Source organism: Rhipicephalus microplus, chromosome X, assembly GCF_043290135.1.
Source record: "Rhipicephalus microplus isolate Deutch F79 chromosome X, USDA_Rmic, whole genome shotgun sequence".
Classification (NCBI taxonomy): Eukaryota; Metazoa; Arthropoda; class Arachnida; order Ixodida; family Ixodidae; genus Rhipicephalus; species Rhipicephalus microplus.
This window is the reverse complement of record NC_134710.1, coordinates 128,175,287-128,198,662: the sequence shown is the minus strand read 5'-3', so window position 1 is coordinate 128,198,662 and position 23,376 is coordinate 128,175,287. Positions and strand designations below refer to the sequence as shown.

Genomic DNA, 23,376 nt, shown 5'->3' with positions numbered 1-23,376 from the left:
CCCACCTGCAGCCACAGGCACAACAGTGTCGACACTGTTGACTTGAAGCAGCTTCAATAGGTTACACACTGTCTTTTAGAAAGGTGTCGCAACGGTTAAGGGATCATTGAGTCAAAATCACGCGCATGCATCACAATTAATGTGCACTTGCTTAACATGTGGCGGTTGTCTTAGTGGCCAGATCTATTCACAAAGCTCAGTGAGAGTGCCATCAAGGCCACTATGATGACGACGTCAATGCGTGTCACTCAAATTAAGTTGTGCAGAGAACGCTGATATTGCGGCAGCCAATCAGGCCAGTTGCCACCTTTTGAAGTTGTCGCATTATCAAAGGCAGAGCTGAGGCTTAGAGTGTCTTTGTCTTTAACACTCTCTTCAAGTTGGACATTGAAGGGTACTCTTCTGCTTCATTTGAAGAGGAGTCATACACAACTGGGGTCCTTGTCGTGCCTATTTCGCGGATTACCCTTGACATTTTATCAATGGCAATCTTCTCTGCATGACCGTTTTTCTTGTGTGGCCTTATACTTTCTACAGAAGCTACCTCCGTTCCTTTCTTCAAAGAAATAGCAACACTGCTGTGATCCTTCGCGGATGTCTTTGGTAGAGCAGCTTCATCGTGACTATTTCGTAAATCGATCGCTTCGTTGAAGCTTTCTATGCCGATATCTTGCTTCGGGAAGGTCTTGCCTGCAATACCGCTGGTATCCAGCTCCAAAACCTGTTGTGACGAGGAAGAGAAATTGTCATAGACATCTGTTTGCAGGATGCAGATATGACTGCTCGAATGCTGTCCACATTGCTCCTCGACGGATGGTGGTCCTTGGAGAGTCGATTCCATTTTCGTGTGAATGGCGATTAACGCTTTGTTATTCGACACCCAACGGACTTCGCTGTTATTTGGCATTATTTTTCACAATCGGTCCAACCCAATCGGAAGGCTTACTCCGAGGTTGCAGGTGACGCCTGGGAAAACAACTCCATTCGCCAATGGTTTACCTTCTGCAATGTTGACGTGAAGTTTATTCGCCTTTAAATATTCAATGATGTCGCCGCAGATGAAAAGAAAGAGGATAGCTTCTATCTGCACTAATTACAGTAGTAATTACAGAAATTAAAACAGTTAAGTTTTTAACCAGTGGAAATAGCCAGTCAAGTCAAATGGGTGAATAAATGCTCTTCTTACGAACAGTCTATAGCTACTTTGAAAATTTGGAAATGCAGCCACTTGTAATCACTGCACAGCGATGAAATCTGGCTAGTTTATCGGACGAAACCGAAACTGAAGCACAAAAGAGCACGTCGACCGTTCACTTTGAAAATGCCCTAAATGAAAAGTCAATTGTGTTAAATTGTGTAAAGAGTTGATTGTTTTAATTTATTTGATTACTGCCGGAATTGATGTTTGTACACATCTGAAGAAGCCTTCAGCCAAAGTAACAGGAATGCCACAGGCAGCCTGAAGATGTCTTTTGTCTGTCATTTTTAAATAATATTGGACACATTTCTTGAAACCACCTGTATATGAGACCTGGGCCTAATACGACCCTGATTCAGGCCTGGCCGAAGCCCAAAGCTCATGTGCCTGAGCCCAGCCTGGGCTTGATCCAACAATGCCTTACCTAGTGCAGGGCCTGGGCCTTCAGTCAGCCAGGGCTTGCGGGCTGGCCAGGGCCTGTGCAATGCTCTAGTTCACATGTAACCTCCTGCAAAATTACTGCGGTGAAGGGTGCTAAGTGTTAAAGCACCTATTTAAATGCATAATAATATGAGTGTAACCATTTGTAAAGGTGGTTTCGCCCCAGTAAAGGAGTGCTAAAGCATGAAAATGCCTCTCCAGGAAAAATCTGCACTGCCATGAAGTCACACTTTAGGGTTGAATGAACATACTACTCTCACATTGATTCATAATGTTTTAAATTTAAAAGTTATTATACCATCATATATGCTCTAAATGCAACAAATCTTAAATCGTAGAATATTTTACCGTTCATCACTTGCATTCTACCGAAAGTCAAATCCTGCTACTATTCGAAATTGTTTCCACTTTCTTTGAACCAAAAAAAAAAAAAATGGCATTTGCACAGGCTTTCTTTCGGTTAAAAAAATATTTTGCAGGTTAGTTAAGTTATGACAAATAAGGCCATTTTTAAAAATATATTTAGTATGTGATGTATATACTATCTGAATTCTATTCGAGATTATTCAACCAAAATAACTATTCGCTTCCGATTTCCTTCGAACTTAAAGTTTACTATTTGTACAAGCCTAGTAGTTAGCGTACCGCCAAGGACATCAGCGAGGCGCACGAAAATTTTATCCATGTAAGATGGTAAGTTGTGTGCTGCAGGCATATTCTTAAAGGTAACAGGATAATTCATACATGTGCATCACACTTTTCAGGATTTATTTTTTTAATATATTGAAATAAAAGGGCCGTAATGAAGATAACTTTTTTTATCTTGTTTGATAAATGCTTGTTTCTCCTTTTTTTGTTGGCCGTATTTGCTTTCATAGGCGCTGAAGCATTGGTTGCAATTTTGAATGTGCAATGGCAAAATCAAAATCTGATGTGTTTTTTTCTGCATATGTTTATTTTTTGTTGTAGTACTTCATTATTTACTAGTCCTGGATGCTTCTTTGTATATATATATATATACTAGAATAAATTAACTTGGAGCAAAAAGCTCTATACCTTTGCGCATTATTTCCAGGACAGAAGGAATCTGCCAAGGATGGAACGAAAGAATGGGAAGGTAAAGCTAGCGTAATTCTAAAAGGAACACATTAGTATTGAAATTTTGTGTATCTACAATGCCTTGTGCATGTGTGTGTGGGTTTATGTGTGTACGTGCGTGAGGGTGATGTAGGCTGTGTTGGGAGGCAGTGTTGTGTGCATTAGAATTCTGGGGACTTGAAAAGATCTCCTCAATTGAGGTGGAGAGAAGTACCTAATTGTTGCATGCACCGGCTGCGGCTATCTTGCCACGAGAAACTGCTTGTTGACCATCACGATACATGATTTAGAGCAGCATTACGGATTGCTGTAAGACAGAACAGTCTAGAAAGATACTATATATGCGGCATTATGTGTGTTTTATCACTTCATGTTTTAAGTCATTAACACTAAAATAAACCAAATCTAAGTTGTCTTCTTGAAAGTACGTATCTGGAAATACAAGGGCAGGGGGGAATGTTTTGAAGTGATGCTACAATATTTCAGTGTTCCATCCATGATGTGGTCCTAATGGGGCCACACACGTTCATCAGTTGTTCAACGCTTTCCTGTATTGTTTATGTCTGCTATGGGGAAGCATGATTTTTAATGTAAGCTTTCTTTCAGTGCTTTCATTGGCATGTGCATGACTTCTGCATGTGCATTTTGGTTTGTTATGTGCTATTAGGTTTGTTACATGGATTTTCTGCATGCTGCCATGATAGATATTTATAGATATTGTGTGAGGCTCTTGGAATGGACAGTCATTGCAATGCATCTGCAAGGAGTCCTGAAGGATGCAATTGCTATCTATATAATGTAAATATAAAACATACAGATGGCAATATGTTCATGATTCTTGGGGCCAGTGTTATCATAGATGTCTTTCCATTACTTTCTGTCAGTGCTTTTTTGTTGTTGTTGTTACAAGTTTGTGCTATTTAGCAGTACAAACTGTGGCAGCAGCAAGTTATTCTGAAAAACCCTCGATTATGCTGCTACATTTCTGAAATTATCTCAACTCTTATTGAAAGTGGTTTCAGGTGATTCCTGAAAATTTAGTGTGGAAGCTAAAAAAAAAACGGGGTCAATTGCTGTGTGTGCATCAGTCTTTTCCCCATATTTTCAAGCTTTGTTTGTTTTCTTCATAAAAATTACATTCGAAGGATAGAACCGATAAGAAAAAAAAACAGCAAAAGGGTAGCACAGTGGAAATGTGCACTTGATATCTAATGAACTGTCATACTGCATTTGTCTTTTTTGTGCATGTAATGTTTTGCTGGACTGGCTGGCAATGTATTCTCAGTGTCTATACTTAGCTACATATTTATTGTAGTGGAACACGTGGAATGCTTTTGCTTTACAAGCTTGAGTGGATAGTTATTTTCTCTCTGTTGTGTCCTAACTAACCCCTCTGCTCTCTAACATGCCTCTACTCAAACTTCTTTCTTGACTGCACCGTGTGGAGCACAGTACCACCTGTTGGTTAAAGATTCCGTGCTTAAGCCGCACTCTTCAATGATTTCAGTCAGAAAGATTTTTTTATAAATATACATTTAAAGGTAATTATGCATTTGTGTTGTCACTGTGTTTTTTTGTAAGCAAGGTTTCTTGCTCATTGACAATGTCATGGACAGTTTTATCTATGTGTTATGTTGCAGTTTACTTTCTAAGGTGGATTCAGTTTCAGTAAAGAGCTCATTCAACTCTGTGTGCATTTTGTAGGTAATTTGGCTTATAATATGTTTTACTACAAGGGTATGTTTATGCATTATAGCCTGACACAACTTTAGAAGTTTGTGGCATTTCCTCGTCAAAGGCGGATGCACACAAGCCAGCAATAGTGAGAACGCACTCCGGACTGATTTTATGAGCTGTTGGCCTTGCCTTCAGATAACACTGTCGAGTGCATTAGCGAGACTATTTCTTTAGCTGCAAGGCAATCACTTGCCGCGGTCGACCATCTGGGCGGGGCCTCTCCAGACTTCTTGAGTTGTATACGTACGGCTTTAAAGTTTGAAGTGTGCTGTAACTTAGGTCTACAGTTTTGCCACTTATCCTGTCTGGTTCATTTCATTGCAGATTACATTGTACCAATGTACTTTTACGTCCCGAAGGAATTTCTTGATGCGGAGCGAGCAGAACCAGGATCACAGCCCAGGTTGCCAAGCGCTGAGGGAGATGTGGACAACTTATTCATGATGGGTCAAGCATTGTACATAATTTCCAAGCTTTTATGTGAGTCAGTAACCTGCACATGTCCCTGCTATTTGCTGTCATAGACATGTTATCATACAAAGAGTAACAGCTCATGTTTTTTGGGAAGTGCAAGCACACACAACAGCAACAGACAAGACACAGACAGTGCAAACAAAAAAATAAATTTATTCAAATAATAAGTATGTGAGTAAAAATTAAGGAAGGAGAAAAAAAAATGTGCTACTGCAATTCGCTTGTCATTGATGAATGAAGTTTTGTCATCTATTTAGTCTTATTTCAGCATAGCAAGAGAATTCTGGTAGAAATTTTTTGCTTACATATTTTGCAAGTTATGCTTTGAAATCTAGTGATAACCTTGTGGCTGGCGCAGCATAGCCTCAAGGTTATAGCTTTAGCACTGCTTAACTCAACTAAACAAACAGTGATATCGACAGTTGGCACATACAAAATTGCAGTTTTCTTTTTTTATAGCAATAAAAACTAAGTAATGCCTCTGGTTCTCAATCATGATTAGAATGCATTGTGGCAATGTGCAAAAGTTTTGCAACATGGGATTTAGTGTGCTGAGCTTACAACCCAGAGCAGCCTTTCGCACCAAGGACAATAAGGAAAGTGCTTTGATCATGATTTGACTGAAAGGCCGCAAAAACTAGGTGTTTTATGCTTGTATACATCCTCGCCTAGAACCAAAAGGGTGTGCAGAAAATTTAATGTTGGTACTTTTTCCTTTAGCAATAAGTTGCAATGGCTTTGCACTCTAATTGTTAAATGAACAAAAACGAAGACCGGCACTTTGTAAAAGGGCTATAGAGTAAATCGTGCTGTTCTCTATGCAAGTTATCTGCGCAGTGTGTTCCACTGTATTCCTTTGTCTTGCAACCAGGTCTTTATTGAGCAAACTAGCCACTTCTTGAATTCACGCTTCTGCGAGCACAATGCATGAAATGCCTCTGAGTCAATAATAGTGATAATATTGCGTGGGGTTTAACGTCCCAAAACCACAATATGATTATAAGGGACGTCGTTGTGGAGGACACTGGGAATTTTGACCTTGGGTTCTTTAACGTGCAGTTAAATTTAAAGGGACACTAAAGGCAAATAGGTCAATGTATATTGTTAAAACTGCGGTCCAGAAACCTCGTAGTGGCACTTGTGTGCCAAGGAAGTGCTTATTTTAAAATAAAAGGAATGTTTAATGGTTTGCATCATGTTAGCACACTTCAAATTACCTGCCTCAAGTGGAAACTTTCACGTCACTGTTGCCGTGCACAACGTTGCCTGGCTTTACTGTGCGGCTGCCGACCCTAATAGCAGCAGAGCGAAAGTACCAGGAGCCACAGCAACAACAATGGCCATTGAACAATTTCCTGTCATGGTCTCTAAGATGGCCAGGCGTGTTTTGTTCAACTGGACCCCACTAGATGGAAGGACTTGTCCAGTTTGACTAGACAAAAATTGAACTTTTCAACTACTTGTGCCATTCCTCGTAGTAACGTTCAGCAGTTCTTTCTTCCATGAATCAAACTGAAATGAACAAGCATCATTTTATTATGTCTCTTGATGCACAGAAGGTTCTTTATTTAGTGCAGCTAGTTCGATTACTAGTGAATAATTGTAGGTGGTAACTATGACGTCATCGGGATAATTTTCCAAATGTCCCACTCATGGAGCATATGTTCTCGTGCGTTTACGTTAATTTATCAATCAGTAAGACACTGCTGTTGAGAATATTGTCATTTTAGACGTCATACATTGAGCTTTTACTCTGACATAAATTGTTATTTGACTTTAGTGTCCCTTAATTAAGTAAACGGGTCTCTAGCATGTTTGCTATCATCAAAAATGTGGCTGCCATGGCCGGGATTCGATCCAGCAAAAAGGACCCCGGAGTAAGCATCTGTCAGGTCATTATGTGAAATGTGGCAGAATTCAGGAACTTTTGCAAATATTAGGACGGTATTTTAATTGTGACTCAAGAATGGGAGAGTGTACTCAAACATTCTTTAAGAGAAAACACTCGAACGCCAAAAACTTTGCGTGCCACTACCATAGTGATCTCAATAATCCATCATTCGATAAAATTTTCTAGCACTTACCTGTATTGCTGTGTGAGACTCTTAACCTTTGTTTTTATTTCTGATAGCCCCTGCACGTAGCCGTGTAGTCGCAGCGCAGCGTCAATCTCGTACGTGCCAGTGTTTTACATCTGGCGCCTCAAGTCTGTTCCAGTCGCTCCTGCCAGTGGTCAGTTACTGTAAAGATCTTTTCATTCGACCATAAAGTGCACATACGTTGCGACTCAGTCGAAAGGTTTGCGACACTCATTATCAGTTTGCTTCGAGGTGCTTTAACAGCTCCGACGGGGCGAGAGTTGAACTAAGCGCTTAATGCAACAATCGACTGCTTGTCATCTGCTTGTCATCTGCTTCTCCCGCTACTATAGTGGTCGATGCGAATCCTGAAATAATTCAGATATTGTTCCAATTTAAACAGTTTATAATTTGCTTTTTTTATAAACATCTAGCTGTTTTAGAGCGTTTTTTTAACTATGCTCGATTTTCTTGTTTATTGTGCTTTAAACAAGCTCGGCTAGGGGGTGCAGACGACAGCAAAGTCGCGATCGCTCAGGCAGATCGCGATGCGTGGATCGCGATAGTTTTGATCCTGATCACACCTGATCGCGATTAAAAGTGACCGTGTAGCAGCACCTAATCTAAATCATGGTTAATCCAGATCGACACTGATCCCGATTAAAAGTGCCCATGTGACACCGGTATTACGTATTGTAAAGAGAAATAGACATAAAGATAACACCTGTTCTGGAGGCTGGCTGTTGTTTTCTTTGAGCTTTGCCTTCCTCCGGTCAAGTGCACACCTGTGCCTGAGTGCCTCTCTTGCCTTATTACAATATTCATTGTGTAAAATAATTTAGAGTCCATGTTTGGTTGTTTATTTTCCATCTATGTCATGTGTGTTTGTGCTAACAAAAGTTCATGAATTTAGGCCTACTGACCTTATCATCCACTTCTAGAGCAGTAACAGAATTACTCTTAGTTACTTTGAATAGTGAGGTAACCTTGATACACATAGCAACATGAAGTTTTGCTAGTTGAAAAGAATTCATTTTAGACAAAAAGTGAGGTGTTTAGACACGGACACAAGAGAAGAAAAGCGGATCATTGGTTCTCCACTTATGCCTTAACTTCTCTAATGCTGATTAATCATGTTAATTATGGTTACAGGTTTGAATAGAATAAAGCACTGTAATTGCAGTTACAACGAGAAAGTAACATTATTCTTTTTTCATTACCATAAGAACAGTATGTAAAATATTACACACAAAATTAATATATCTTATTTTATGTGAAATAAAGAAAAATTGAAATGTATTTATTGCATGCATTGCTGCCACGATTGTATAGTGTTTATGGTGCTTATCTGCTGACCTGAAAGATGCAGGATCGATCTTGGCCACTGCAATCGCATCTTGATGGAGGAAAAATGCCATAGGCCCTTTTGCTTAGATTCAAGCGCACATTATTCCAGGTGGTCACGATTTCCAAAACCTTCCACTACTGCGTGCCTCATAATTGTATCATCACTGTGCCATGTAAAACTCTACAAATTATTAAGTTGCATGGACTAACAATGCGGGGCAAGGTAATAGGAGCAGGAAATATTTTTGTCTTTTTGTGCAAATATATGTATATTTAAGAAATACTAGCCCCCTTTTTTCTCTTTAATTTTTATTTTGGGGGTTTTATTTAATTTATTAAACTTTGTTGTTTCTTAGATCATATGCATTTTGGTAACTGCATATAAACAACTAATCATATTTTTACTTTGTAAATATTAACAGTATATTGTTAAATGTTATTCATACGAAAGTGTAACTTGTTAGCAGTAACACTGCTCTAGCATTTGCCTGAGATTGGTGCCTGTAATGTAGGTGTTGTAACACTTGAGAAATGCTTGTTAGGCTTATTGGTATTAATTAAGCCTGGGAATCAACATTTGCATCAGAAGGATATCCGAACTGTGTCCTGCTGGGCACTAGTCACTTGTTTAAGGTGTGCATGCTCTTGGATAAGTTTTAAAAGGACTTTTTCTGTGTTACTTTGGCTAATGTTACTTGCTTATCAGGTGTCTGGCATTGGCTAGAAGGAATGTTGACTGCCGGCTTGTGTATCAAATCGGACGTTGAAAAAAAAAATAAAATAAGGAAAGCTTATTCCAGGATACTTGTCACTTTTTTGTTGAATCAAAGTGAAAATGCCACTCTGAAAGTTTTTTTCTGAGTTTATTTGACAGCAACAAACGCTGTATGCATGCGCGACAATATGCACCACAAGTACCAAGACAGTGGAAGAGGTAGCCATAGCGCTCGCAGTAACTCAAACAAATGTCACCATGATTCAGTGACTCTCAAATGGCAGTAAGAAACTTTGCGAATGGTGATATGTCCACAAAGGCACTACGAATTCTACTTAGAGGTTGTCTAGCAAGCAACAGAAATATACACATTACATGGACACCTGCTCGCGCCCTCACGGAGGACAGCAATAACAACGGGGCTGTACAGGACACAGCCCACGCCGTCATCACCGAGCATCCTTCGGTGATGACGGCATGGTAGATGAGTGGGAGTCGGAAAACAGAATGACCAGATATAATGACATTACAAAACATTATAGATTACAGAGGCGCATATTCCCGCCCCACACCCAAAATTAACAAAAAACTGTCTGTTGAATTGTGACAGTTATAAACTAGAATGTATCCGAATCCTATGCTTTCGCACATTATATATCTCGATATCTACGAAACAAAGAATTGCAAGCATTGCGACTCTAGAGCCACTTTGGAGCATATGTTATAGGAACGGTGAGCGATTAGCACCTATAACGAGTAGGTGGCCTTTAGTGGCAGCCTTCGTGCTCGCTGGGAAGCCGCACTGCTCAGCCCCTCTTGATGATCAGATGTGGGCCGTCCAGCGGGCCTAGGAAGCCGGCAGGATTCAAGGACTCCTGGCCGTAATCTAGACAGGGCCATTGGCCCATCCCACCAATTCGCTGAACTTTGAATAAAGTTATTTCCCTCTCCTCAGTTTATTGGGGGATGTTTGTTTTGCATTGCAAATTACTGATTATGCTTGATGTAGTACCAATCACTAATAATTATATGGCTTGTACAGTGGAGGGCCTCTTGCACATCTCTGAACTGGATCCAGTACGACGGTACTTGCCATCATGTAATCGTCCTAGACGAACAGACAGATACTCGGCGTTTCAGGTGAGCCATATGTACCTGTGCGTTTGTGTTATGTCTCCTATATGATGTTCAGATTATGTTCGTTTTGGCAAAAAGTAGATGGAACAAGTAGGTCTCATAGTCTTTCGCGGTGGAGCAGTGGTTACAGTGCTCGGCTGCTGACCAAAAGGTCGCGAGTTCGATACCGGCCGTGGCGGTCGCATTTCGATAGAGGCGAAATGGTAGAGGCCCTTGTACTGTGCAATGGCAGTGCACGACAGTGAACATCAGATGGTCGAAATTTCCATAGACCTCCGCTACGAAATCTCTCATATCGGGGTTTTGGGGTGTAAAGCCCCAGATATTAGTATTATTGATATTATATAGGTCTGATATCCATTTTGGTTTGTTTTGTGAAGGCTGAATGTAAGTACTACAGATAATAGTAATATTTGTGTATTGAAGAGTCTTATTTCTGGTTAAAACAGTGTGTATTATTGATAAGCATTTATATATTTTTGTTTAGCTCATTGTTTTGAAGCATCTTCTATACAAACAGTATATTTGTGTATGTTTGCAAACTTTGAATATCAAATATAAACTTAAAGATGAAGTCAGTTGTGCAAGTTGTGACATAAGCTGCTTTAGTACTCTGCCATTTTACATGGTAAAATAATTTTGAACTTTTAAAAAAGAGGTAACGTTCATGATACACTCACAGAATTACTGCATCAAAAAAGCTTAAAGTACACAAGCTAATTATTGTAGTTATAGTGATGATATCTACCTTAAGTATTTACTTTTTTATGTGCTAATAATTCCTGTTTTAGGGACTGTAAAAATATTTTGGCTAGTTGATACATAGAACCCTTTCATTAGTGTCACTTTGTTATACTTTTATTTACATGTAACTTGCCCTACATCTCGAGGAACAAACTGCTCCTGGCTCACATTCATTCAGCTTGTGTACCTTTTTGGCCTGTATTGTTCTAAAAAAAAAAAAGAAAAAAAAGAAAAGGCAATAGTTGTTGTGTGGTGTGAACTAATCACATATTTGCTCTTTGAGCAGTGTACATACTGTTATACACTGTATGCCGTTCCCTTTTTTTTGGTGCTGCCATTTCACACATTTAACTTTCATATTGGATACCTGGGCTCTGATCCTGACAGGGAAAGGCAGTTGTGAGTATTCTCGCCATCCCGCCTGCACGCTTCGCTTGCAAGCCTGGAAAAGAGCCTCGGGCATTATATAGCTATCCACCAAGCAGCCTCGTTTCTGAGAGCTTTGCTTTCATGCATGATACTTGGCCTGAAATGTCACCCTTGGCACATACCATTGTGCTGCTTGTGACCCTGGCAGCTGAATATGCTAAAAATGGCCAATAGGTTGCCTTACAGCAAGACAGGTATTTCAGCAAGCAGGCATTTCAAGATTGAGAAGCACTTGAGAACTGTTTTGTAACATCCATACATCAAACAGGTATATACTGTAGTGTGTCACGAGAGATGCTATCGTTCTGCATAATCACCCCCCATCTTGTATACATGTCACCATTTGCACCAACTAAAACACGAAGTTATGTACAAATCTGAGATTCACACAAGCTCCACTTTTAATGTGATAATGTTAAGGAAATTAAGTCTCGGTAAATTCGGCATCATCAGTATAAAAGTATAGAGCTCATGGAGGCACAACATTTAAACAGGTGAAAGCATGTTTTCACCAGTTAAGTGTCTCGGGGGAGCTTCTTCAGACAATGCAAAGTAATTGAGCTGAAACAAAAATTTTGGCTGGGAAGGAAATCGATCTCAAGCCTTTCGTGTGAGACAAGCAGGCTACTTAAATAGCCACTATGGTTCAGCAACAGAAGCTGCATGAAGGGGGACACTGCGAACGAGCCGGCACTTTGTGATTACAGAACCTGCACTGACATCGTTGTGGCTTCAAGTGTGCTTCATAAGCAGTAACAACTGCATTTACGCACGTCACGGCAAGATGGCGTCGCCCTCCCGTAATTTTTTTGTTGAAGAGCTTCTGTCACAGAAAACTTGGTGCCGTTGGCGACAACGCACTTGCATTCCATTCCTGAAGTTGAAGTTTTAGCTTCCTCCAATTTTTGCTAGAGGCACACACACACACAAAAAAAGGATTTCAGATATTGATGTGACATCGGACCTGTGTTCTATTATCAAGTTTATATAGCTAAATTTCTTTTTGTATTCATTACAACTGTGTAACTTTTTGAATGCTGCGTTATCTGGTATTGTGGCTATATTCAGAAAGTAATTATTTTGTTGCTGTTCAATACATTTATTGTATGTATGTTAAAATCTTTGCACGATTTTTGTAATAAAATGTTATGTATACCAAAACCCTGAAATTTGCAATAAAGGCAATATGTTTATGCTAGGTACAATTTAGTCTCAGTTACATACATGTTGAACGAAAATTAGCTGTTTTGCAGAAGTATTTATTGCACCAATGCACCATTTTGACACAATTTTGTTTGCCTCATTTGTATGAGCTGTTCGCCCTGCATGATATATGGCTGTTCACGTTTAGTTTTGCTTGTGTAAAGTGTCACTTGTTGTTGGTATGCATGATCCAAAATGTAGGAGTGGCATGCTGCCTTATGGATAGTTGTTTTGATTTTATTAATGACTGTAACCTCTTGTTATGTCATGTCATAAAACCTAGTTTTAACAAACAAACAAACAAACAAAAAACTTGCATAGAGTTCAATTAAAGACTGTGTCGGGTAATGTGTTCTCAGTAGGGCAAATTTGACGTAATGAGAATCTGTCAAATTTAATAACTTGAGAACTTACAGCTAAGGGAAAAAAATCTATCAAAAAAGTATTTAAACAAAACTAGTGAACATAAACTGCTGACGTAAAACTAATAAAGAAGCTGATGTGTAACACCAACAGCTTAGGTCGGCAAAAAAAGTGGGACTTACTCAAGGAATATATCTTGTGCATTGGGCTCACTCGGACTCAAATTCACAAAATTTTTTGTTCCAACTGGAATCCTCACTCAGAAGTAGACTCACGGCTAGATGTTAGTCTGAGTGAGTCAACTCATCAGTGAGTTTGCCAACCTATGACCAACAGTAACATCTATTTTTAACCACTGTATGAATAACTTTAAGTGTACGAGAACCTGGAAAGTTGTTACTATTGCTGGGATTTGGCCATGTTTACATTGGAATGGGCTAAGGTAGGTTTTGAAGTATAAAACTAGTCAACTATTTGGTGATTTTTTTCTTGAAGCACTTGCTAATTGTTGAGACATCATGTGTCTGTGTGGACTTGGAACTGTGTGGCACATAAGCTGCTTGTTTGGATTTAGCTTCATTAGTTCTTATATATGTATACAAAAATTATTTAGTGACTGTACTTATGCTCACGTTATTTTATCCGAATAGGTGTTTGTGTATTCTGTTTCTGCATATGGTTTGCAGGTGTTTTCCTTTTGCCTGTCCATCAGTAGATAATAAACCAACCTTTTATTTAGAAGATATGATCTTGTATAAATCTACAGATTAGAAATATGAATGTGCAGATTATAAATAGCAGTTTATATTGAGCAATACCTACTTCTTTATATGTGTGAAGTATGGTATGCCCTCCATTCTATATGCTGAGCACTAAATACTAGTTGAGCTAGGCCTAAGGCCATCAGCCCACCTCAGTGACACAGTAAACAGTATGGTGTAACAAGTGTCATCGGAGATACTCTTAATCTGTTTCAATGGGTTGCAGTAATTTTTATTTGACACCAATTAGCCTGGTGTTGCTCGCATTTTTCTTTTTGAGCTCTTTGTGGGATATATTGTTTGAGGAAATGCATCTCTCCAAGGGAAATTTTTTTTTTGTAAATTAAAGTTCTTCGAAGAAACTAATTTTGATAAAGGCACTTGAAAAAAAAAACATGATGGCAGCTTGGATAGTGTTCTGCCATCACCACATTTTAATGGGAAGCCGTCAATGGATCTGGGACTATGGTGAGAACTATGGCTGCGAATAAGCTTGTGTAATGAATGCTCTCTGCAATCTGAGGCGTCAGATTGCAGTGATTGTGGCAGTGACTGTGATGCTTGATGGGGATCAATGGCTATGATCGTGGCACACATTAACAAAGTGAAAAAACTCTTGTAATGTGTGTTCTAATATAATGCTAAATAGTATGATGTATGGATGATATTATTTTTTACAAACATAATAATTATGCTTTCAATATGTGTGAGGCAACAAAGGCCCCTATGTTTACATATTCAGCGTTGTTTCTCACTTTTTTCATGTGCCATGCTTGAGTACAAAACCGGTGAAGGGAATGGCGTGTTGACTTTGACACCACATTTCAGCCGTTATTAAATGGGCCAAAAATTAAAAAATGAAATAAATACAGTCCTCCGGCATGTATGGCCATAGTGCAAACAAGTCGTAGCATGTCAATGCAACAAAAAAAAGCTCAGCGGTGCACCCCTGTCAGAAAGGAATTGCGAAAAACTTCCAGTAATGTTTCATTTGTTTGCTAAACTGAAGAGTTTGAACACGCCTCACAAAAGAGGCAAAGGATTGGCAGCATTGCCAAATTATAAGTGCACACCTGTAAGCATTGCACACCTAAAGGGAATTCATACAAGCAGGCATCTCTTCGTAATGCCTCAAGAGATCAGAAACGACATGAAATTATTTTTTTTGAAAACCAGCAGTCGAAATGACATGCATTAAATTGCTTGTTATAAAGTGTGTACATGTGTAAGTGTGCAACAGTGAGCTGTGTGAAATGGGAATGCTGCCAAACTACTGATGTGGTAGTCCTCATAGAGCAAAGCAAAAAATTGTGTTAAAGTGGAAGCTGAGGAGTAGCAGCAGAATAAAATTTCTCTTTTAGAAGTGGCAGAAGGTCACATTTCGTCTAAAGGAATGTTTTGGAGCACTTCATTCGAATGAAGTGCATTGGTTAATTGCCACCGTACATGTACTGCAGTAACCTTCAGAGTTCAAAAGAAAGAAATCGGTACCTCTTTTACTGGTTCTTAGGCAGTGGCCACGCAAGCGATTAGTGCAGTTTTAACTAATACTTTTTGATCCTGAAACACGGGTTTGCTTATTTGAACACATATTAATGGAAAGTACCCGTCATCATGCTGCTTATTGTGTCACATAGCATGGAAATGGTTGACAGGATATGTCTCTCTTATCGTTGTTTATATAGGACTTGCTTATTTCTGCAGAGCACATTGAGCATTCTTTGGCCAGCAATTTCTTTCACTCTGCGTAGCAGCTTGGGAGCGCAAAAAAAAAGCTGCTTTGCTGGAAGCCGCACTTGCTTTACTGTGTTAATCTTTCGCGACAAAATAATACTCCGTAAAAAGCCATGGTTGCTTCTGTAAAATCTTATATGACTCCTTCATTTACTTTAGTTGTGTTAGTCACAGTGTTCTATGATGCCCAGCTTTACCTTATTTACTTTTCACTGAAGTAATGTCTGATGTAGAAAAACAAAAACAAACAAAAACAAATGGAAGCAAAGAAATTTTAAAATTGATTTGTTATATCATGAATAGTTACAAAGCTCGAATAGCCAACTGGTAAATTTACCCACCAAACTGAAAAACATTGTCTTGCATATATTATCGAGCTAGAGAAACAGGAAAAAAAAAATAGTATTGTGGCATTGAGAAATGCTTTTTTGTTTTTGTTTTCATCACATGGTAACAGCCTGTTTTGTCAGAGAGTTATCACTCTACTCATCTGTTGAATGTTAGTCTGTGTTTGCCAGTATATGTTCGTAAATTGTGCATGTAAACGGGGCTAACTGAGGACTGGACTGCCTGATCTATGCATGATTTCCTGCCTGTATCACAGTCACTGATGACTGTGCTACCACACATACCCAGAGTGCGGCCACAGACCTGGTGGTGCAAGTGGTACTGATAGCAGAGAGCATGCGGCTTCAGGCTATGATGGCAACATATGGCATCCAGACCCAGACACCACATGAAGTGGAACCGGTCCAGATATGGTCTCCAAAGCAGCTGATGAAGGTTTGTTATTTCTTGCAGCTGTGAAACGGATTAGAAGGTAGCGACTGCACTCCAAAAATAACTGACCTTTATGCAGTAAGATTGTTGTAGTGCCGCTAGATGAATTGCCTTTCTATTTGACAAAATGTTTTGTTAGCTAAGGGCATTTAATATAGTCTTTTGTGGCTTACCACTGTAATGCACAGCCACTGCACCACTGCAATATATAACCACTGCACTTTTTAGTTGATCATAAGGGGTCATAATATCCTTATTAGTTGCTTATGCAATTGTGGTATGGATCATAAAAAGGCTGTGCATTGGTCTTTTTGAAAGGTAGCATGTCTGTTTACTGTAGACATCTAGCTAAGCTGCAAGGTTGTGCGTCCCATGAAAATTACTACATATAAAGGCATCGTGATACTCCTTTTCTCTTGTGAGGCATGGGCTGAAGGCTTGAAATGTAGGGAGGCATTTCGATGAGGGTTAAGGTTACAGGTCATTTTAAAATGTTTGGGGTCTCGACAGATCGCCGCTCTTGGAACACAAGGACACAGTCATGCAGTTAGGCAAAGCAACATGCGTACATTTATTAAACTGCTTTTACATCATGGCAAGTTTGCCAGCTGAATTGAATACATTACTAGTAATGCACTACATTACTAGTAATGCACTGATTAACCTTATACAATATGCAAACACAACACCCAAGCAAACAACATAATCAAATAAGCAACATAACACTTATACAAGGTACCATCAATGGGGTGTTGTCAGCATTTTGACTCGCTGCGAGGGCTCAATGGGAAACGACTCGTGGAATTGTCTTTCATAGACCCACTGCAGAATACATCTGTCCACTCACACTGCCATACCCTGGAGATGCTTCCTAATGTTTCCTGTGTGCCAGCCTAACCTTTTTGGAGGCAGCACTGCTGGCGCATCCGCACTAGCCGCAGGTGTATGCAAGGTTCTTCTTCAGGGGGCGAAGGTTTGTCGCAGCACCCCCCTTCCTGTTAGGTTGATGTATGGGGCAGACTTTGCACCCCACCCTCCTGCCCCTCTTAGGTGGGTAGGGGTGCAGCTACCTCCCTTCCACCCGTGTGCACGCTGATGCCACTAACCCTACTGTAAGCAAACACAGTGCCACCACTCACTAGGCGGCTGTTAAACGGAACTGCCGCTAATCTGTGATAATACACACATGTGCAATGAGGTATGAACAACTTTGCAGAGGGTGATAACACTCCCACAAATGCCAGTTAAACAGGCCGTCAACTACAACTTGAATTATGTGTTCATCGCAGGGACACGGCTTCACAAAATGGGAGTCCCAGAAATGGGAGTAGGAAAGGGGCTGGTGATATCGGTGCATCTACATAGGGTACAGCACATGTTGCACCACCTGTACTAGCACATGCCAACTGTGCCAAGCACATTATTCACAATGTAACCATTTGTAGCGCTTATGAAAAAAAAATAGATTGCTGCTGTTAACTTTTACATAATGTGAGGAGGCTATTAGCTCATCAGAAAATGCTTTATTTATCAAAGCTTTATCTCAAAAGTACTACACTTCAATTAATAACTACAAATAATACTCCCTCTGGCTTCCTTGACTTCCTTATCTGTTCGCTTCTTATAGTTGTCTAATAACAACAACACGTGCTTGTCTCTTTTTTGCCCTCCTTTTATTCTTACTGGCAACTTTTGCATTCCAACAGCATTACCTACTCAACTTCAACTTGTTATGTCATTTTATATATCTATGGTAGTATTCACAGGCGTGTGCATGGATCCCCTTTAGGGGAGGCAAGGGTTTATTGTAGCGCCCCACCCCCCCTCCCCCATTAAGTCAATGTACAGAGGGGTCCACTGTTAAAAGGACTAACGTCCTTCATTGCTCTCCTGTTTTCTGTCACAACAAAAAGCGTATCATGTGAAGTGTCTAACCTTGCAGCGGTTTCTCTGGAAAGTCCGTGCAAATTTTTAAAACGGAATTATTTTGTCCATGTTATGTCTCCTTTCATTGGTGGGATGAATGCCCACAACACTGGTTGGTGCCGGTGGAAGTCGAAAACTAAACCGTGAGCGGTTTTCGAAGGCTTCATCAAGTTTGGTTATTAAGAAAACAAATACCTTAGTGGTAGTTTTACGCACACACAGACTTTTTTGTTGTTCTCATGAGTGGCGGCGTACGCCATGGTCGCGTTTCTCTGCCATTTGCTGGCAGGCATGCAGGCTAACGAACACACTGCCGGCAGCGCCACCGGGCGTCTATTTGAACGCATGAGAAAAAAAAAAGCAAAAATTGGTCTCTGGCATTACCTAAAGCAGTTTTAAGTGCATAATAATACAATTTTGACTTAAACATGTTTGTCTTTGAGGAAAATTAGTCTACCTGCGAGGATTCTTGTCCTACTAATAGATTGTCAACATTGACCACATTCGCTATTGGGTGATGCTAGTGGTCACATTTTATTGACTTACAGCGTCAAGTTAAAATTATAATTTCTTTTTTTCTGGCACAAAAACACGCTCGTTGCCACTGATGTGATGAACAATCTTTTCGTTTGCGCCACAATCGGAAAAATTTTTCCGAGCGGTAGACAGTCCCTTTAAACGGAACACTGGAGTGCTTGTCTGCTCAGTGCCACCGCGTCCAGCTGCGGCAACTTGTTTCACGCTGGAGCAGTGAGTGCTGTGGGTTGCGCTCGTTTGTCGTGTGCTACAGTTGCAGCTGCGCTGCTTCAACTAGTCGCGAAGCCAGCTGCCGCCGTGCTTTAAAATTTGACCACAGGCTGCATGGTCACGCTCAGATGGAAAGCTGTGACAATGCTGAAAAGAACTTTATTATGTAAAATACTACCTCATTGATATTTCTACATAGCTGACATATCAGCGATCAGAAGACAACAACGAAGAAGTGGGATGGTCTGTCGGTTGTGCGTGCCGTCCTCCATCTTAGTCGATGCTTGCCACGAGGCTAGTCAACCCACAAGCTCTCGTGTAGGTTCTTGTGCATACGAACCGATGAGAAAACCCACATCGGTAAAGAGAACACGAGACCGTTTATGCACACAAGAAAAACAACTAAATATATTTTCAATAAACTAGATAAAGAGAAAGGAATAAGAGGAAAAACAAACAAAGCACACAAATTCGAGGAGAAATTAACCTAATGACCGCGAAATGCTAAGGATGCGTAAGTTCCGCAATAGCAAAAGCGACTGTCACCGTTCGGTCGCGGCACTCTTGTAGACGGCGAGGGTTGATGCGATGGGGTGCAGACAAGGTAGATCAGAGGTCCAAGCGTTGCTCGTGGTTGAAGGCAGCTCCGGGCGCACCAAGGTCAGTGACCTCTCAGCGTTCGTCCTCCGACGCTGGGACGTAGCCCTGGAAACGGGACGAGCCTGGTCAAAGCCAGATGGTGAGAAGCCTGGCCAACGCCAAACGACGAGCAGCCTGGCCAACGCCAGACGACGAGCGGCCTGGCCAACGCCAGACGATAGATGATGCTCGGGTGCCCGACCAGGTGGGGGCCCGCAGCAGCCTTGCCTCAGGAACTCGGCCGCCACCCCCGCGCCCTGGTAGCCTGCTTGCCTCCGTCGCGTCCCGGCCACGTCTGCCCCGTTCTTCGTTCAGGCTTCTTCCCCACCAGCGTGGGGGCCTCTCATTCGTCCCAACTTCACGCGCCTCGTCTGCCCATCGTCTTCCTCACCGATTACATCGCGAAAGCGCGCGTCCACACCATCGGTCGTCGTCGTCTTCTTTCCTATGCCGGTGCACTCGCGCACATTTTAAACCGAACACTGGTTGCACTCGCGCACCTCACGAAATGCGCACTTCACTTATCACAACATGCCCCTTTTTCGAAAAGTTTTTTCCCAACGGAAAAAACTGCCGGATGCGTGTTTCACCACACAGGATACGTTCTTGGAGTTCGCATGAACGCATGCACACTGGTATCACTGCAACAAGTCTTAAGGAGCACACTTACAGGAAAAAAAAATCCACATATGGTAAACAATATTCCGATGGTTGGTTGAAATGCTTTGCCTCCCATCTTTAGCAACACCTGAATTCGTATCTATGGCCGTAACCTGCTCATGAAGTCGGCACCTGCGTTTTCAGAACCTTTGATATGTTGAATATGAAAAGTGTACTCTTGTAGTACTAGACTCCACCTTAGCAACCTACTGTTCAGGTGTTTTGCCTTCGCTAAGTATTGTAGCGGTTGATGATCTGTCTGTACGATAAACTGTACTCCGTACAAAAAAATATGAAATTTTTCTACCGCCCATACTAGTGCTAAGCATTCTCGTTCGATAGTCGAGTAATTCTGCTCCCGAGGCAACAGCTGGCGGCTGGCATACGACACTGGGTGCAACAGCCCCTCGTGTTCTTGCATGAGGACTGCACCGATGCATGTGTCGGATGCGTCTGTACGCAGTATGAACACAAGTTTTGGGTCTAGTGCCTTCACGATCGGCCCAGAAGCAAGGGCTTGCTTCAGCGTTTGAAATGCTCCTTCTGTTTCAGGAGTCCAACAAATCTTGTTTTTCTCCATTTTTCTGGTTAGCTGAGTTAAAGGCTGTGCTTTCTCCGCATAGCGAGGTATTAAATCTCGGTAATACCCAGCTAGTCCCAGAAAAGATCGGAGTTGCTTCTTGGTGTCAGGTAGAGGTGCACTGGCTATCTTCAAAACCGTAGTTTCCACAGGTTGAATAGTCCCGCCTCCTAGACGATGTCCCAAGAAGACTATCGACTCCACAGCAATTTCGCACTTCTGAGGCTTGATGGTTAAGCCAGACTCCCGTACTTTCTGCAACAAGCGTTGCAAGGTGTCTATGTGCTCTTCCCAGGTGTTCGTGGCTATGAGAACGTCATCGATGTAGTGGACTACATTTTCAAGGCCCTGTAGGAGTGTTCTCATTAGACGCGTAAACACCGCAGAAGCTGTCTTTATGCCAAACGGCATGTATATAAATTGGAAATGACCGAATTGCGTTGAGAATGCCATTACTGGCCTCGATGTCCGGTCAAGTGGGACTTGCCAATACCCCTTTGTGAGATCAAACTTTGAGAAGTATCTCTTTGTGCCCACCTCTGTAAACATTAGGTCGGTCCTAGGTATGGGTTCAGCGTCGGAAACCAGTATCTCGTTGATGCGACGGAAGTCGACGCACGTGCGATAGGTGTTATCCGGCTTCTTAATAAGTACCAAGGGCGAATTGTAGGGCGAATGGGATCGCTCAATCACACCCAGTCTTAACATGTCCTGAACTTCTTGTTCTACTACTTCCTTCATGGCCAACGGCAAAAGATACTGCGGTGTGTTGATCGGTTCAGAGGTCGTCAATTGAAGTCGGCATTCCAACAGATTTGTCTTTCCCGGTATCTCAGAGAATACATCTTGGTAGGTGGTTAGAATCTTCTTAAGTTCTGTACGTTTGTCTTCTTCTAAGCTACTGCCGATCGGAATCGCTTCTACACCCACAGTCGGCTTAACTGTGCAAGCTGGTAGAGGGGTATCTGTCTCCTCCTCTTTCATAACCACAAAAGATGCTGTTTGTGGAATTGTGTCTGGTTGCTGGTCTTCATATCGTTTTAACATATTAATATGGAAAAGTTTGGCGTCATGCCCCAAGTCCAGCCAATAGTCATAGTCGCCCTTTTTCCCAATGACCGGAAACGGCCCTTTCCATTCCATCAACAACTTATTCGCTGTTGTAGGAAGCAAAATAAGAGCTCGGTCTCCAACTTTCAGCTGACGGCTCTTGCTCTTCCGATCATAGTGATATTTTTGAGTCGTTTTCGCTCGTATCAGGTTCTCATGGGCTAATTTTAGCGTTCTTTCCAGACGATCCCGGAGATCGAGGACATATCCATAGGTCGTTTTCACCTCCTCTTCGATCTTTTCTCCAGTCCACAGCTCCTGTAACAAGTTGAGTGGTCCTCGGACGTATCTCCCGTAAATGAGTTCGAAAGGAGAGAACCCCATGCTGGCCTGAGGAACTTCTCGATATGCAAATAGAAGTGGTGCAAGCAATCGATCCCATGATTTTGGATCCTCTTGGCATAGCTTGCGCAGCATTTGTTTCAAAGTCCCATTAAATCGCTCTACCAAACCATTGCACATGGGATGATAGGGCGTCGAACTCAGATGTTTGATTGCCAACAGATCGTTTACTTCTCTCATCAGGTCCGACGTGAAGCACGAGGCCTGATCGCACAAGATTTGGCGGGGAAATCCAACGCGGGAAAACATTTTGACCAACCCGTCTGTCACAGTCGCGGAGTCAATCGCCGGCAAAGCAATGGCGTCAGGATAGCGCGTAGCGAAATCGACCATGGTCAGTATGTATCTGTTGCCCCTATTTGAGACCGGCTTTAAGGGTCCAATAATGTCCACGGCCACGCGCTCAAAAGGAGTGTCAATCACGGGCATTTTCCCAAGAGGAGCCTTTCCTACTTTGTGCTTTGGATACATTCTTTGGCACGTGTCACAGGACCGCACGTATCTTTTAATCTCTTTCTGGACCCCTGGCCAATAGAATGAACCTAACACCCGATCAATCGTTCTTGTTACTCCTTGATGCCTGGACATCAAACTCTCATGGGCCATCTTCAACACTTGACTTCACAGCTTGAGAGGAACTACGACCTGCTGTATCAATTTGCCAGAGGATAGTCGGTAATTTCGATACAACAATGACTTCTCCATGACAAAGGAATACTGGGTCGATCCTCTGCCATAAAAAACCTGCCCTACTTTGTCCCTGCAAGCTTCCAGTGTCTTGTCTTCTGCTTGGGCCCTCTCGAGCTCCCTCCTGTTCGTCTTCAAACTTCTGACGCTAACTGCAGCTGAATCCGGCCGGACGCTTGTGCTCTTCATACTACCAAGTGATGCCTTTAAACGATGGTCTTCTTTCTTCTTATACAAGGTCTCGGCTACGCCGTTCGGAGTGAAGTTTCCTTCAGCCAGTTTTTCTTTCCATTTCTTGTCAGGGTCATCAGCAGCACGAGATCCTGGCACATTGCCAACGATGATGTCATATAGCGGGGAGGACATGCATTTCACGATACACGTGCCTGAAAAATATGGCGAAAAAATCTCCACCTTCGCCTCTGGTACCGTGATCCGGCTCCCGT

General features: G+C 41.6%; 1 protein-coding gene across 8 annotated transcripts in view; it reads left to right on the top strand.

Moving 5' to 3' along the window:
- Positions 1-23,376, top strand: part of LOC119176433 (putative phosphorylase b kinase regulatory subunit beta) — a 121,470-nt gene that overhangs the window by 39,911 nt on the left and 58,183 nt on the right. For 5 of the 8 annotated variants that reach the window (XM_075877670.1, XM_037427697.2, XM_075877673.1 and 2 more), the window contains 5 exons: positions 2,715-2,756; positions 4,799-4,954; positions 10,131-10,228; positions 11,357-11,368; positions 16,096-16,242. In XM_075877670.1, the coding sequence (XP_075733785.1) occupies positions 2,715-2,756; positions 4,799-4,954; positions 10,131-10,228; positions 11,357-11,368; positions 16,096-16,242 (455 nt within the window). The remainder of the gene's footprint in view (positions 1-2,714; positions 2,757-4,798; positions 4,955-10,130; positions 10,229-11,356; positions 11,369-16,095; positions 16,243-23,376) is intronic. The other 3 variants (XM_075877671.1, XM_075877669.1, XM_075877672.1) reach the window with 3 other exon arrangements.